Source organism: Dromiciops gliroides, chromosome 3 (assembly GCF_019393635.1).
Source record: "Dromiciops gliroides isolate mDroGli1 chromosome 3, mDroGli1.pri, whole genome shotgun sequence".
Classification (NCBI taxonomy): domain Eukaryota; kingdom Metazoa; phylum Chordata; class Mammalia; order Microbiotheria; family Microbiotheriidae; genus Dromiciops; species Dromiciops gliroides.
The window spans coordinates 286,943,091-286,961,480 of NC_057863.1; the positions used below are offsets into that span (position 1 = coordinate 286,943,091).

At 34.4% G+C, this 18,390-nt stretch overlaps 1 protein-coding gene across 1 annotated transcript in view; it reads left to right on the forward strand.

Annotated features, from left to right (window-relative positions):
* DMD (dystrophin) overlaps positions 1 to 18,390 on the forward strand; it is a 2,325,391-nt gene that overhangs the window by 443,563 nt on the left and 1,863,438 nt on the right. The window contains 2 exon segments of the mRNA XM_043994767.1: positions 67 to 239; positions 4,237 to 4,355. Of these exon segments, the coding sequence (XP_043850702.1) occupies positions 67 to 239; positions 4,237 to 4,355 (292 nt within the window).

The following is an 18,390-nucleotide window of genomic DNA, read 5'->3' on the forward strand; positions in this document are numbered from 1 at the left end:
AAAAAAATCAGTTTTGTTCTCAAAACAGAAGCACATTTACTGATGAAAGTTTATCTTTTAATGCAGGTCAAAAATGTAATGAAAAATATCATGGCTGGTTTGCAGCAAACAAACAGTGAAAAGATCTTGCTGAGCTGGGTACGCCAATCAACTCGCCGCTATCCACAGGTCAAAGTCATCAACTTCACTACGAGCTGGTCAGATGGACTGGCTTTTAATGCACTCATCCACAGTCACAGGTGAGGATAATATGTAGGACTACATTTGCTTTACTAAGAAATTAATGTCTGGCAGAGGAATGTACAATGGATAATCACTCAGATACATGCTTTCAAAAGATTAAGTTGAGCAATGTTAATGTTGCTCTGGGACCTATCCTTCCATCATGAGCATTGTAGGTCATGGAGTAATTTAGAGAAAACCACAATTTTCTAGAAAGATTATGTATCTTACTGCATAATTTTCACTGTATACATTTAGGATAAGCCCATCTTTCCCTCTGGAAATGGGACCTTATATGGAATAAGCCACAACCTATTCTTTATTAATCCATCTCCACAATGCTTGCAAGGGCTACCACCCTTCAGTCCTCCTCAGATCCCACTCAAGCATAATTGCTGCAGATTCTGCCTTTAAGCCTGATTATAATATTATATAAACATACATGAATATATATGTATATGCACATATATATACACATATAAGTAAATGCATACATATGTGCATATATATGTGGTTGGGTACTCAAATATATTACCATTTCTCTATAAAATTACAATGTGTATACTTCATGATTTGATATTATTACTATCTATATTTTGAATACTCTCAAAAGGAGACTAAGGCTTCATTTTAAAATGAAGTATTACAAGTTAAGAGACACCACAGTTAAGGAATAAAGGGAAAAAGGCTCTGATAACCATGTTCTCTCATCTTCTGGGCCTTGACCAATTTCTCATGGTCATTTTTGCCACTTATTGTTGGCACATGATCTGTTTCTCCCAACCAAATATATTCTTAATTCTTGACCCCTTAAACTGTCTTGAGAGAATGGCAGCCATATGACCTTTTAAATGAGACAGATACATTCACTGTTCATGCCTATACTTTCCTTAGGTTGGCTCCATGTGAATGGGAAAAGAAAAGGTTAAACTATCCTATTCTGATGAGTCCTTTAGTGTTTTTATTGTAAAAGCAAAACACCAAAATATTCACATATGTTTGCGAATGTAATTGGGAGCATTGTATCTCTTGATATCTGATTCTCTTTGTACATAAAACAATAATTATATTTTCTTTCATATAGAATGTCTGTCCCTGACCCAATACTAATCTTGCTGCATATCTGAATGTGTTCTACCTCCCTTGTCAAATGAATGAGTCATCAACAAGTGTTTTGTATATATTATGTGGTTATTTTTCAAGTGCCTCCTTCCAGTAGATGAATATCCCTTCATGAATAATTCTGACAGGCATTTTTCCATTGTTAATCTTGAGAGAGAGATGGAAGAGTTCTATTTTTCAAGGTGCTTGCTGCTGACTAATTAGAACTATGTTTTGTCTTTTAGTGTCTGGAATGAAATAAGTGTGTGACTAAGTAATACCAAATAAACATGCTTAATATCAAGTATATAGATTAATAAGGGATTTCTTTAAAAGTTGTGTTTTTAAGGCTACTTTGACTTTAAAACAGGAAATTTGCCAAAATCTAGGCCAAATGTTAGAATTATATCAGAGTGGTAGAATGGAAGGATTACAGTGGAGTCAAATAACCTAAGTTCAAATCCCATCACTGATGAATGCTACCTCTGATGCCTTTGGTATTAGACTTCAGTTTAGTTAAATCAATAAGCATTTACTCTTTTCCAGTCACTATACCAAATGTATTCTTTAGGATGGGAGAGGTAGAGCTGGGAATGACCGTAGAGACCATTTAATGCAGCTCTCATTCTTATAAATGAGGAAACTAAGCCCATGGAGATTAAGTAAAAATAAAATTTTAGATACCTATTTATTATACATTTTTATTATCTATTCTATTTAATTATTAACTGTTTTTGTAGTTAAAATGTGATGTTTTGTATTGAAATAATCTTATCTATGAACTATTATTTATTTGTCTTTCAAACTTTGGTTTTAAAATACTTCTATACATTTGTAATCATTTGTCTACCCTTGCACTTTAGAGTGGATAATATTACAAAAATTCATTCATAAATCAGTTCTTTATTATTCACAACACATTTTCTTTTATTAGCCATAAATATTGATTAGATCTTCAGACTGGTTCACAAATGCACATTTATTTAGATGAAATACTATATATTTACCATTAAAATAATAGAAAACAATACTAATAATTAAATATAAATGATAATAAAATTGAAAAATAAATAGGGGTTTTAAAAAATTTATTTTCACTACTTGACTGGAGGATATATCTATACACTATTCTTCTGTACTCCATTGGCCAAGATAGATACTGATAAGAATTAAAACATTTTTGGGGGCAGCTAGGTGGTGCAGTAGATAGAGCACCGTCCCTGGATTCAGGAGTACCTGAGTTCAAATCCGGCCTCAGACATATGACCTTTTAAATGCCTCCTACTAGCTGTATGACCCTGGGCAAGTTACTTAACCCCAATTGCCTCACTTAAAAAAAAATAGAATTAAAATATTTTGGGAGGAGTTTGGGTTAGGAGAGTAATCAACTCTTCAAGTACTTCTTATAGTACCATAGTAATAATTATAACTCACATGCATATGATACTCTCTTAAATCCCATTCACTGCAAGTCATGACATCACCCCAATGTCATGATACTCTTTAAAAATGAAGGACAGAGGGCGGCTAGGTGGCAAAGTGGATAAAGCACTGGCCCTGTATTCAGGAGGACCTGAGTTCAAATCCGGCCTCAGACACTTGACCCTTACTATCTGTGTGACCCTGGGGAAGTCACTTAACCTTCATTGCCCTGCAAAAAAAGAAAAAAAAAAAAGAAGGACAAACAACAAATCTAACCCAAACCCAGCTAGCCTTCTCTCTGAAACCTTTCCTGTCATTTCAATTAACAGTAATTTCTCCCTTCTTAGAACTAATTATCTGTACCACTTATAATTAACAATATAGCTAACTTTTGCATGTATTGTTTAAATTTGTCAGTCATAGCGACTCTGACAGTGCTATCTATGTAATATATGCTTTTTTAAAAACAAGAGAGTGATTTCAGATGCTAGAGAGATGATCAATCTATCTCCTCCTTACCCAACATTTAGGGAAGGAAAAAGGAAGGAAGGAAGCCTTTATTAAATACTTATGTGCCAGTTACTGGTCTAAGCATTTTACAGTTATTATCTTGGGATCATCACAACCATCCTGTGACAGTGGTATTATGATGATCCCCATTTTCCAGTTGAGAAAACAGAGGCAAAGAGAGGTTGTGACTTTCCCAGGATCACATAGCTAGTAAGTATCTGAGGCTCTTTTTGAACTCAGGCCTTCCTGACTCTAGGCACATAGTACTCTATCCACCACCCCACCTAGCTGCCTCAAAAAGAAAGCAGAGTCTCTTATAATAGCTAGCATTTATATAGCTCATTAAGGTTTTGTTTGTTTTTAGTGAGGCAATTGGGGTTAAGTGACTTGCCCAGGGTCACATAGCTAGTGTCAAATGTCTGAGGCCGGATTTGAACTCAGGTCCTCCTGACTCCAGGGCCGGTGATACACTGTGCCACCTAGCTGCCCCTTCGTTAATGTTTAAAGATGCTTTCCATATGTCATCTCATTTGAGCCTCACAAGAACCCTTTGGGGTAGGTGGTACTATGATCCTCATTTTGCAAATGAAGAAACTGAGGCTAAGAGAGTTTAGATAACTTGTCCAATGCACCTAACTAGTAAGTATGTTATTTTACTTTATGTTTACATTCAAAAATTGATAAACAAGTGGCATCTTGAATTATCTGGTAGCTTGCATCAGCTTCATGGGCCACTAGTCTAGAAAAAAAGTCTTTCTCTATGGCAGGTGCTCAATAAATACATTATTTTATTGACTGATGGCATTGGCCCTTTCTTTTCAACATAATCTTTGAATTCAAATCATGATCGACTTCAGCTGAGAAATTGTACATAACATTAACATCTACCTCAGAGATAATGGCAAAGGATTAGCAATTAACACATAATTGGAGTGAATTTGAAGGAATGTTTCCAATGATTTGTTTTTAATACTTTTTCAGGCCTGATCTCTTTGATTGGGATAGTGTGGTTCGCCAGCAGTCAGCTGTACAACGATTAGACCATGCATTTAACATAGCCAAATATCAGTTGGGTATTGAGAAACTACTTGATCCTGAAGGTTGGTGTAAATTGCATTTTATTTCTATGTTTCATTAACCTCTTTACATTTGAATCTGCCGTTGGACTTAATACAGACTTTTTTTTTTACACTGTCCTTCCTTCTATGTGGTTAATTTTTTCTCTTTGAAGTACATGGTTATACTTTGTCTAAACTGGTTCTTGAAATATTAACTTTGGTTATATATTTTTAAAAGTTTTAGAATTTTAGTAGAATATAGTTTTGAACTTATTTCATTTGATTGTGCTTACTGATTAAAGCAAGCATAAGTAGTTAACACTATGCTTGCTTCTTTGAGAAACTTGATAGACTTACCTCTAATTATTTAGCTCTCCCTTCTAATTTTGCTCATATACTCCTAGTAAAGGCATTATAGCCTACTGGTTAAAGCAGCAATCTGTCATTGGCACTGGTACTGATATAATTTGTAATTCTGAGGAAATTCCAAATGGTAACTGTTATTTCTCACTTCTGTAAGTTGTCTATGGTTTTTCCCCCCTTAATAATGTAAAATAAACTTTTTTTCCTGAATTCTTCAGATTAAGTACACTTTTATTTCTTTTTATTACTAAGTAACTCATTTCTACACACTAATATAAAAATCATGTATTTTAGGCAGGCAGATTAGAAGCATAGTTGTATGATAATTCTTGCAGGACTTACAAAATTTCCAAGTATTTTTGACAATTTATTCAAAATTGGTAACTTGTTCCCCACATTCTAGGAGCTTGAAATAAGTAATTGAATTTTTAGTGGAAACTGTAAGAACAGAGCAGATAGTTACTAAAGAACTATGCTATGAGCTCTCAGGAACTAGATGAGAGATGTTTTTTGTTTTGTTTTGTTTTGTTTTGTTTTTCCTTGAAGTCCTCATCTTTATCTAATAAAGATAACATGACTATCTCATAGGAATTTGGGGGGGGGTGGGGCAATGGGGGTTAAGTGAATTGCCCAGGGTCATACAACTAGTAAGTGTCAAGTGTCTGAGGTCAAATTTGAACTCAGCTCCTCTTGAATCCAGGGCCGGTGCTTTATCCACTGTGCCACCTAGCTGACCCAGGAATTTTTTTTTTTTTAAGTATACTATGGAGTCATATGAGATTTTAAAGAGAGAACATTATGACTTCTTGTTAAATCATATAATTAACTTAAAGCATTACCCTTGACAACTCCAAAAAATAAATGTAGTTAATACTAAATAAAAAGGTGTGCCAGAATCCATGTATCTGTGTATATAAATATAAACATGTGTATACACATATGTATATAGGAATATATATGCATATGTATATATATAGTTTATATGTCTATTTATATATACACATACATATACATGTTTGTATATCTATGCATATATATATATATATATAATTATATTACTAAAAAAGAATTTGATTCTTCTGAATACAAGTTCATTAACAGTTGCCTTTTAAATTCCTGTCAATGGGGCAGCTAGGTGGTGCAGTGGGTAAAGCACTGGCCCTGGATTCAGGAGGACCTGAATTCAAATCTGGTGTGACCCTCGGCAAGTCACTTAACCCTCATTGCCCTGCAAAAAAACAAAAAACAAACAAACAAACAAAATCCTATCAACACTGTTAAATATTTGATATTTAATGAACATGCCAGCAAGCTTTCATTCATATCTAATTTTGGTCACTCCAGTGTCAGGCTCACTTGCCACTTCTGTCTATGAGCTAATAAAAATAGCAATTGGTGGGGGCGGCTAGGTGACGCAGTGGATAAAGCACCGGCCCTGTATTCAGGAGTACCTGAGTTCAAATGTGGCCTCAGACACTTGACACTTACCAGCTGTGTGACCCTAGGCAAGTCACTTAACCCCCATTGCCCCACAAAAAAAATGAAAAAAAATTTTTTTTAAAATAGCAATTGGAAACATCCATGTAATTTTCTAAAAGGGGTTTTCCAAACTGTAGAGGTGTCTATATACATGAACCCCAGATTATATAATTGGTGACTTTATGTGATTTTAGTAATGACTGAACTCTTTCCTTCAGTCAAGTGAGGGAAACAATTATACTCGTCAAAAGTAGACTTAAAAGATCTTTAATTTAAAATGGTAAAGAGCCAATAAAACAATGACATAAATAATACATAAGAGATCTCTCTGATATTGAAATGTGACAGGAAAAATCATCGAGCATTTACTGTTTGAAGACTAGTTGGACCAAATATTGTTATATAGAAAAATCTGTGAGAATCTTTTCTCACATATGTTGTTCAGTCATTTTTCAGCTATCTCAGTATCTTCATGAACTTATCTGGGGTTTACTTGGCAAAGATACTGGAGTGACTTACCATTTACTTCTCAAGCTTATTTTTCAGATGAGGGAACTGAGGCAAACAGATTTAAGTGACTTGCCCAGGTTTCAATAGCAAGTAAATGTCTGAGGTCAGATTTGAACTCAGGAAGAATCTTCCTAATCAAGCCCATCATTCTATCCACTGTGCCACCTAGGTACTCTTTACATTTATGTAGCTACCTTGCTAGACAGACAGACACATATAGACGCATTTGCATACATACATATACACACACACATATTTTCTTTAAAAGGATATCTGATTATTAATATAATTAATTGAATCGTGAAGTTTACTATGAATATACAAGAACTTTGTATTAATTGGCTCAGAGTTTAAAAGAATAGAATTTCATAGAACAATTCCATAAGTGCAGTGAACTACAGTAGCTTGCTTCTTTCAAATACTGTATAATAATTACCTTTGAGAAGTATGTGTTTTTATTGTCAAATATTTATTCTCTAGCTTGTGTACAAAGATATCAGTTATTCTCCAAAGTGATTATAATTTTGTATCTAATATGCCTCTTAGGAAGTTATTAAAACATTTTGTTTTCTATTTGAAACAACCAGTGACTGCCAAGTGAAACTTTATTTTAATTAATAACTGATGTTTTTTTGATTGGTTTGGATCCAGAATGACTCCCCCCACCCCAACCTATGTTTTTAATCTGTGTGGGGAACTCGTAGTGTGAGAACTCTTTCCATTAATGGTAAACAGGAATTTCTTCTAATTCATAATTTGCTGAAATGAAATTTTGAAAAATTATATATAGTATGGATTCCATATTTTACTGGTGATTAATATTTTGACTTCTGGTTTTAAAGAACAAAATAAATCTCTTCTAATGATACATTAAATAAGTAATTCAAGAGGGTATATTTAGAGTTAGTCTAAATGTCAGTAAATGAAAAGGTATTTCTGAATGAATGATAATTGATAACTCATATCATATCATATGTATGTATGTATATTCACATAGAAACATATCTCTTTTTAATAATTTTGAGTTATTACTTAGGCCTTCATTTTTACAGTTCTGATCTTGTTTTTTTTCATATATTAGCTTTGAGTTCACCTATTTTTTTTTAATTTGGTTGCTTGGCTTGCTTGCAAGAAAAAAAAGTCAGTGTATTAACTATTGCTCCATCAGCCACTTTCATCTTAAAAAATATCGTTTTGCCTCCTGAATTCCTCCTTTACTTAAAGAAATTTTATTTGAAAGGAACTGAGGAATTGAATAATCGAAAAGATGATATCTTAGCCAGATAACTTTAATACATTGCCAATGAAAATCATTTTCATATGGCATCGGCAGTAAATAGTATAATTTAATTATTTAGTGAGTTAATTAACTTCAGAATGAAAATGAATGACAAACAACTTAGACTTGACCAATAAACAAATAAAAAAACTATTGGAAAAATTATTTGTATCCTTAGAACATTTCCAAACTAATTAGTTTTGTTTTAATCCAGTTTCATTTTGGCTTGATAAGATTAGTTCTACAGATTCCATTATCTCCTTGGCTAATTCACTGTCATTATTCAGATGTTTTAAGAGTCTCTTTATTCATTAGTTATCTCAACAGTGTTTCAATTGTTCATTCCTGATCAGGAGTGTCTAAACACACACACACACAACACATACACACACATGTGTGTGTGTGTGTGTGTGTGTGTGTACATACACGTATCAGCCACTATGTATGTTTTTGTACATTATGGAAAAACTTTTGGATAAAATTATAGTGATATAGCGATATCATATAATACAATATAATGCAGATATATAATAGATGTGACAATCCCATAATCTATGTTTATTATTAATCTCTATTTCACTTTAAGATTGATATCGGGGCAGCTAGGTGGCACAGTGGATAGAGCACCGGCCCTGGAGTCAGGAGTACCTGAGTTCAAATTTGGCCTCAGACACTTAACACTTACTACTGTGTGACCCTGGGCAAGTCACTTAACCCCAATTGCCTCACTAAAAAAATAAACAAACAAACAAAAAAGATTGATATCAAGTATTGTGACTATATGAGGACTTGTCCCAGTGATAATAATAATAATAAAACAAGGATAATGTGCCATGCGTTTTAGCTATAACTTCCCCTGTGGGAGAAGAGAACAAAAGTTCTCCCTCTCATTCTTTTGCTAGAAGTACAAGGGAAGGAAAGTCCTGAATTTGGTGCTGAAAAGAGGCTGTCTCTTTAATGAGAACAAACCCTTGTTTCTTCTTTCTTCTTATGAGTCACAGAATGTATTATTCCTCTTAACCAAGTCACCCATAATATTTGAGACTGGATCTTATCTCAATAAAGAATTTGTCCTTAGGGGGCAGCTAGGTGGCACAATGGATAAAGCACTGGCTCTGCATTCAGAAGGACCTCAGTTCAAATCTAGCCTTAGACACTAGGCCACTAGACACTTACTAGCTGTGTGACCCTGGGCAAGTCATTTAACCCTCATTGCTCTGCCCCCCCCCAAAAAAAAACACAAAGGTGCAAGAATATATACTATGGGGCAGCTAGATGGTGCAGTGGATAGAGCACTGGCCCTGGAGTCAGGAGGACCTGAGTTCAAATCTGGCCTCAGACACTTAACACTCACTAGCTGTGTGACCCTGGGCAAGTCACTTAACCCCAATTGCCTCACTAAAAAAAAAAAAAACAAAAAACAAGAGTATATACTCAGCTCCAGGGAAGGTGACCTGGCCTAAAAGATGAGAGGTTTCTCGTGATTGCTCCTATTATACAAGTAGACAAATCAAAATTGACCAATCAATTCGTAGATCAATGTCAATAGTCAATCAGTCTAGGTTCTAACTTCAGAAACTTCCAGACAGTAAGGAATATACTCATGATTGGTTTACTATCATTGTTTTATTAAAGACTACACAGAAATTAAAGTTAGCCATCTTTGGAAGTCTCTAAATTGTAATATCTGCTTTGTAGTGTTGCTTTTGTACCCAGGAATCTCTGAGGATGCTATTGAGAGTTGCTATATGCAGAGCAGGACTTCTGTTAGAGTTAAGTACATTCTCCTTGTGGAGGATGAGAATTTTGTGACCCAAATAGGATCTTGGTAAATAAGCACTCAGAAAGGTACTTAAATCAATCTCAGCCTAGGCAAGGTAGGGCTTAACTGATCAGGTTTTGTGTTGTTTTATTTACCTCTGACTTGGAATCAAGTATCAGGCATAGTCTCAGTTGTTTGTTGTGTATGCATGTGTGTATGTGGGGGTTGGGGGGGTGAATCTGGAAAGGGGTGGGATAAAAAGGATAGAGACTGCTACATCTAGTTTCCTGGGTATCAGTTTCTGTGTACTCTGGTTGGATTTCAGTGGCCATGGCACTCTGCTAACATTATTTCACATGTGTGTTTCTACCCAGTTATCTGTGCTACGAGCTGTTATTTATTTATTTGTTTGTTTGTTTATTTATTTAGGTGAGGCAATTGGGGTTAAGTGACTTGCCCAGGGTCATACAGCTAGTAAGTGTTAAGTATCTGATCCGGATTTGAACTCAGGTCCTCCTGACTCCAGAGCCAGTGCTCTATCTACTGCGCCACCTAGCTGCCCCTTCTTTATTTTTTTATATTAATAAAGCCTAAGTATTAACTATGTTCCTTTAATTTTTCTGCATTGTTTCCAAATTTATGTATGTATACATGTATACTTTTATTATGTTCTAAAGTATATAAGAAATCTCGGCCCAATATAATACTTACAATATGAACAAATGTAAAAATTTCACTTTTCTTCATGTCAACATTAAATTTACAATTCACATTGAGAAACCATAGCCCCAAAACTCTATTATAGAGGAAGACCTCTAATACTTTAATACTCTAGGTTATTGAAGTTCATAAGGTTGGATTAGTTTGTCAAAATCAATAGCCATCGGGGCGGCTAGGTGGCGCAGTAGATAGAGCACCGACCCTAGAGTCAGGAGTACCCGAGTTCAAATCTGGCCTCAGACACTTAACACTTACTAGCTGTGTGACCCTGAGCAAGTCACTTAACCCCAATTGCCTCACCAAAAAAAAAAAAAATCAACAGCCATCATTTTTGACACTATCTTTCCTCTGTCAATTGGTACCCATCACTGCTTTGATCCTGTCTAACTTTACTTCAAATGAAGTAGATAAACTACCAGTTTTCAGAGAGATTTGAATTCAGAAGGCAACACATACGAATAATTGAATACCTTTTATATCTATTCCATATTTGGTTGTAACCTATATTTCTTCTAGATTTTTACAATATTCAAAGATGAGCTAATGTTTCACCTTTCATTTGCCTCAGATTTCCATATATAAATCTAAAGAATAAATAAGGAACTACCTTTTTCTTATTAATATATGAAAAATAGCCCGGTTCATATTAATTCTATTAAGTCATAGAATAGCCTTTGCCTTCCTAAATATCTGTTGAACTAGAAAAGAGGCTTGGACTGTTTTGTTTTGTTTTGTTTTTATTTGAATGAATAAGGGTCGAAAATTAAGTATCTTCCTCCTGACGTGGATATGGTTACTGTGGAACAACCAGAGTAAAGAGAAAATGGCAAAAAGGGGTATAGAAAGTTTTTGAATCATTGAAGAGACAATCTTAACTCAAATGAAAGTTTCACCAGGTTAGCATGGTGAGTAGGACACTTTGCGGAAAGTCCTAAAGGTAGATAAGGAAATTGATAATAGGGAAACATAGAAGGCTTTAAAGTGGAACTGTTCAATAATCATATATTTATTTGGATTGTTAATTGAATTCATTTGGAAACCAAAACTATAGTTCATTAGAAAAAAATCCACTGCACAGAATGGATTAGACTAGGTAGATATTAGAATTAGGGAGATCAGCTGGGCACTGAAACATTAAAAGAGAAGTGTTGAAATTAAAGGATAAAAATGGAAATAATAATAATAATAATATGCTGATTTGAAAGTGGTTCTTAAGGGGAAACATATTATATCCAATAAAGACAGAGGAAGATTATCTAAACCAAATTCTCGGCTGTGGGTAGGGACTTCATATGGTTACCACCAGTTTGTGGAGTAGGAGTTATGTGGGAAGACAGTTATAATTAAAATCCCTTGTGCCAGTTTACTAGGCTTTTTCTCTTCACTTTCCTAGTTCCACAAGACTTCCTTCCATCTCTTATCACTCCCTTTCTTCTAATCATCTTATACCTCTACTCAAGAAGTTTCAGTAACCCCTCATTGTCTCTAGGGTACAATACAAAGGACTTTATGTGACATTTAAAGCTCTTCACCATTTGGCTGTAATCAATCTTTCTGTACTTCACCTTTTCTTCCAACCAAGTTGGCTTACTTACCATTGTCTGGGCATACCATTACAGTTTACCATTTGTGGTTCCTGGGCTATTCCCTCATGTATAGAACCCTTCCTTGCCTATCTCACCTCCATCTCTTGGAGTCTCAAACTATTTTTAAGACAGAGCTAAAGTACCACTGCCCACAGAAGACCTTTACTAATCTCTTAAATTGTTAATCCTCTTGCCCAGTGAAATCATTTATATTTAATTTTTCTACATTTTTTATATTTATTTCCACCCAATAGGATATATGGTCTTTGAAACCATGAACTATTTTATTTTTGTCTTTGTATGTCCAGTGACTACCATAAATATCATTTCTAATTAATAAGTGCTTTTGAATTGAATTTTTCTCTTTATTTCCCACTTCTATCCTAATGATCAAGTATATGTGAATTATGCAGTTTAAAAAATGGCAAACAAAATTCTAAAACTTTATAGTAAATAGTATGCTGATTGTCAGCTAGCATTTATTAAGTGCCTATTTTGTGCCAGGTGTTGTGCTAAGTGCTGAGTATATAAAAAAGGGGGGAAGAGAAGCAGCTAGGTTGCCCAATGGTTAGAGTGCTTAGCCTGGAGTCAGGAAAACCTGATTTCAAATCTGGCCCCAAACACTGCCTAGCTTTGTGACCCTGAGCAAGTTGCTTAACTGTTTGCCTCAGTTTCCTCAGTTAGAAAAGGAAATGGAAAACCTCTCTACTATCTTTGCTAAGAAAATCCAGAAAGGGGTTGATTGTGCAACAAGTCCTTGCTTTCAAGAAGCTCAGGATCTAAAGGGGAATGATTTGCTTTACTATAAAACAAATGTTAGTGACACCTAGGTGGTGCAGTGGATAAAGCACTGGCCCTGGATTCAGGAGAACCTGAGTTCAAATTCAGCCTCAGACACTTGACACTTACTAGCTGTGTGACCTTGGGCAAGTCACTTAACCCTCATTGCCCTGAAAAACAAAACAAGACAAAACAAAACAAATGTTGCTTAGTACAAATGGACTAATATACCAAATTATTAAAATTATCTTGTCAGCTTAGTACAATGGAAAGAGTGTTAGATTTAGAGAGAGAGGAACTAGGTTCAAATTTTGGCTCTGATGCTGTCTATAGGAGAATATTCTACACAAACCTCCTATCAATGATTCAGAACTGCAAGTGATCTGTAAAGCATATTCTGAGAGAGTGGCATGGGCCACTGAGGGCCTAAGTGACTTGCCCAGAGTTATAAAGTACTAATATATGCCAAAGGCAGGATTTGAACCCAGTTCTTCTCAGTTCTAAGGCTGGCCCACCCCACACTATGTGAAAGTCATTCTTTTGTTTCTAGTACTTACTGCTAGAATTAGAGAGAAGATAAGAACACATCTATACCTCTCAAAAGTATTGAAGTTAAACTAGAAATTAGAGCTCCCAAAAGTTAGGATTATAACTTCCTGAACTATTCAGTTGCTGCTTTCAAGTTTTATTTTTTATACATTAAAAATTTCACAAGAAATAACCTTTGTCATTCTAATAATGACAAGTGTGACCTTTTTGAAATGCCCCAGAGCAATTCTGCTGTTTGCTATATATTAGAGTGCCCCCAGCAGAGTTCAGATATATCATCAGTTCTTAAAAGCAAAACCTAGTTTGAAGCTTTTAGGGAAAACTTTCCTTAAATCAGTCTAGGTGTTGTACTATTGTGTGTACTGTTATATGAAGCACAAGAAGAGGAAAATACTGTAGAAAAAAATACAGAATTTTTTGTGACTCAAGAAGACCGGGGTGATAGCTAAATATTTTAATTTTATATCAACAGCAAATAACTAATATTTTCAAGTCAGTATTTCTTTTAAAAGAACTACAGAACCTTGGTCATTAAAACCAAATTATGTACTTTAATAGAGTTAAATGTAATACTAATGAAAACATCTCTTTAATTTTGAAGTTCACTGCATTGCAATTTAAATGAACAAATTACAATTGGTGTAGCTGTATTAGAAAGGGAATGAGGTACACTAGTGGATTCAAGATTGTCATTTCATTTATTTAATGTACATTCAGCACCACCTACTTTTATCTGAGGAATTTAGGAGCCATGTGGTTGAAGTGTTTAAATATCAATGGTTTATGAATTTGCCTTGGAGCAGAGCCTGGGATGGATGCATGATCAAGCTTAAGGGTGGGGGAAAATAACTGAGTTTTCATGTTTTCCTATTCAGAATGTCACTGGATCTTGGCCACACTTGAGCACAATCATGCTCATGAAATGAAGTTTGGTAATTAATATACTGTGGGGGCAGCTAGGTGGCACAGTGGATAAAACACCAGCCCTGGATTGAGGAGTTCCTGAGTTAAAATCCGGCCTCAGACACTTGACACTTACTAGCTGTGTGACCCTGGGAAAGTCACTTAACCCCCATTGCCCTGAAAAAAAAAATTAATATACTGTGATAACTTGTCCTCTTATCTGCTTATAGATTACATCCATAACTAGGCCATACTAGATCAAGGTATCTCATCTCTCCTCCGAAGTTATCCAACTAAATTTCTTGCTTCTTCACATATCCTGTAATCTATTACAAATAAGTGGAACCAGTTAAAAGTGCTTGGTTTTATCTTTGCAAATCCATCACCAGAAGTAGAAATGGAAATCTCTCCAAGAGGGATTAGCTTCCCTATTAGTGTATATGAGGAACACACATCTTGAAAATAGATAACGTACATGAATAAATATGACATGGTAAGGATGAAAATATTTCTATTTTCAGGTGAAAAAAGTAAGAATTTTTCTTATTATTACCTCCACAATAGATAAGGATCAGCAAATGAAAGCATGATTCTCTTTGTGTTTGTTATTTCTTTGAAGAGTTTTTTGTTGTTCAGTTGTTTCGATTATGCCCAATGCTTCATGACTACATCTGAGGTTTTCTTGGAAAAGTAACCAGACTAGTTTGTCATCTCCTCCAGCATATTTTACAGATGAGGAAACTGAGGCAAACAGGATTAAGTGGCTTTCTCAGGGTTATACCGCTAGTGTCTGAGGCCAGGTGTGAACTCAGGTCTTCCTGATACCAGGCCCAGCTCTATCAATAGTAGCACCTTTATGCCTGCTCCTTTGAAGAGCTAGGTAAGTATTAAAAGTCAATGCTTGGCATAATTGACTTCATTTAAGGAAATCAGACCATTTACCTTATCTATAGTAAATATAGGCAGTATGGAACAGTGGACAGCTAGAAGGCCCTCAGAGTCAGGATGACCTGGGTTCAAGTCCTGCCTTTTGGCATATACTGGGTGACCCTGGGCAAGTCATTTAATCTCTCTATGCCCTAGACAACTCTTTAAGGTTATAAATTTCATAGAAGTTGCTGGTCTGCATTGGTAGAGGGAAATTCCTCACCCAGAGGTTCCCTATACCAATGAAAACACACTTGTCCCAGTTGTCTATCCTTACTACTCATAGATGGATATGATGTTTTTTCTGTCAAAGTATTCATAAAGAATAGACATGAGTATATAGAGATCAAGATGAGTCCATTGCAAATGGCTTCTCTTTCTGCTATTTGGATTAGTTTTAGTTTATAATGGAAATACCTGAAATTACTTAATCTAATATAAGTTTTGTTCCACCAAGTCATTTGCATTGCAAGGAAAAAAGAATGCCATATAAAACTAAAGTGATGCTCATGTTTAGACAGGATATGAATTTGATCTTTTTTCAATCTTTTAGAATAAGACTTTTTTTAGCTTCATGTCTAATAGTCCTTTATATTGCATCATTGATGTAATTGTTTAGTTATTAAATGGATCTGCATTAGTTTGTCCTTCTAGGAATCAAATTTCAAATTAAAATAAATATCAAAAGCAACATTGTTGAATGTCTCTGTGTATGGAAACAAAGGTCCTGGGTTTGAATTCTATCATTTCTACTTACTACCTGTGTGTCTTGGGGACAAGTAATTCAACTTCTCTAGCCTTCAGTTCCCTCATGTTTAGTGGAAGAAAGTTGGCTTAGATAATCTTTAACTCTATCAATTCTATTACCTAACTAAATATTGATCAAACAAGGAATGTGTTTAATTGATTATAAAAATGCCACAAGAAAATATGTTCTCATGATATCTTATTTCAAAATATGAAATTTAGAATATTTAATATGTCTTTGTAATCAAGAAATTTTGAGACTTATTTAACACTACTTGGTGAAGATATAAAACCTATACATTGTGGAAATAGCTGATCAATGTATTATCAGGGACTCCCATGACTTTTTTGTAGAGAGACATGAGGACAAGAAATATCACAATGTTCATATAAATGATTATTTTTAATTATAGATTCAATATTGCATTGAAAAATATATATTGTCATGAAATGAAGGGAGGAAAAATGATATAGAAATAAAATTTACATCTACAATATACATTATATGGATATGTCCCTAAAGGGAACACTTTAACAAATTCAGGATATCTTAAGAGCAATTATATTAAACTCTGATTTGGATATCGATATCTTTATTACAATGGTAACATTATTTATTTCACTTGTAGGAATGTTAGTTTTCGAAATCTGTCAGACTCATTTCTCATTCTGCAATCCTATGATCTGTTGATTTTTCCATACCTTCTCATCCATGGCGATTCTTATTCTCACTCTTCCATAAATGCTTAATATATTTTCTGTCCAGTGTACTTAGTCAGAAGCTCTCAATTATGTTCCTTTTTACCTATATAACGCTGGGTCAGTTACTTATGGTTTTTAGCCTCAGTACCCCATTTGTAAAAATAAGTGATTGTAGTCAATGACCTGTAAGGTTATTCTAGTTAAGAATGAATATATGTGTGTGTATGTATGTGTATCTATGCATGTATATGTATATACATATATGTGTATATATACACATACATCAACTAGAATCACTTATTTTTACAGATGAGGTACTGAGGCTAAAAAATATAAGTACACATGTTTGGATGTACACATATCTGTATTTGTATATATATATACATAGATGCATATACATAGATATACATAGATATACATACACACACATAGATTCATTCTGAACTAGAATAACCTTATAGGTCATCGACTATCAACATATGTGCACAGGTACAAGTATATGTATATCTGTGTATATGTATATGAATATATACAATTACATGTATGTACATACATGTCTGTGTGTTTTTAAGGTTTTTGTGGGTATTTGTATAGCAGTCAGTCAGAATACCATCTTTTTTCCTTCAGTATTGAAGAAGGATCAGCTTACCTCCATTTCTAGCCACACATAACTTAGATATCTTTTACAGATTTTCATGATATATGGCCTGGTGAACACCTTTCAGCAATCACATAATGCCTTTTTTATGTCTTATTTGAAGTTAATAATCAGGATCACTAAACAAAGGTATTTATCTGGTTGTACCCATTAAAGAAGCATAAATGACCTTAACATATACAGGGATGACACCTTGTTGAAAGGAACCTATAAAAATGCATTTTGCTCTATTAAAATGTATGTCGATTTTTTATGACTCAGTAATCCTAACTTTGAAGTAGAACCTTGTGTATTCTATATTTCTTAATCAATTGTCTTACTATCAAGATTTGTTCTACTAGAAAAAATTATTTGTGAAAACCTGATATTCTTCCCATATATTTTCATCAAGGCTACCCTTGAAATATACAGAGAAAATGTAATAAAAAAGGAGTGCTCGTATCAACTGCACTTCCAAGATATTATCAGCAACTTAATTAAGGCATATGCTACTGACAGGAGTTGGAACATTTTCTTTTCAAATTGATGGGAGTAACGAATATCTGATCACTAATCATAAGCAATGTCACAAAAGTAGGGAATGAACATCTGCTGTTTTTGAAGTTGAGACTTAGGGAAAATACATTTGAGAATGTTGTAAATGTTCTTCAATCAAGTAATCTTTCTGTGAAAAATCATGTGGGCTGTTCAACAGCTGATGTACAAAATGTGAAAAGGTAGGTCAGTGGGTTCAAATCACTGAAAAGAAAAGGCATAATCTGCATGTTTATAAAGCTGTTCACAATTTTAATAGGATAATAACAGAAGAAGGACACAAGGCAGTGTGATAGATTTTTTTTTTTAAATGAATTTAAAGGTAGGTAGACCTGGATGCAAGTCCTACTTCTGATAGATACTGACCATGAGACTCTGGGAAGGTCACTTAAGCTCTTAAGGTTCCTAATCAACTCTTTAAGACTACTAAATTACAGAGAAACTGTTGATCCACATCAGTGAGAGGTATTCCCATACAAAAAGTTATATTTACAGAGGAAATCACAAATCTAGATGGGAAAAAATATTGGTTCAGAAGCAGGCTGGAGGAATATTCCTTAAGTAATTGAGATGTCATT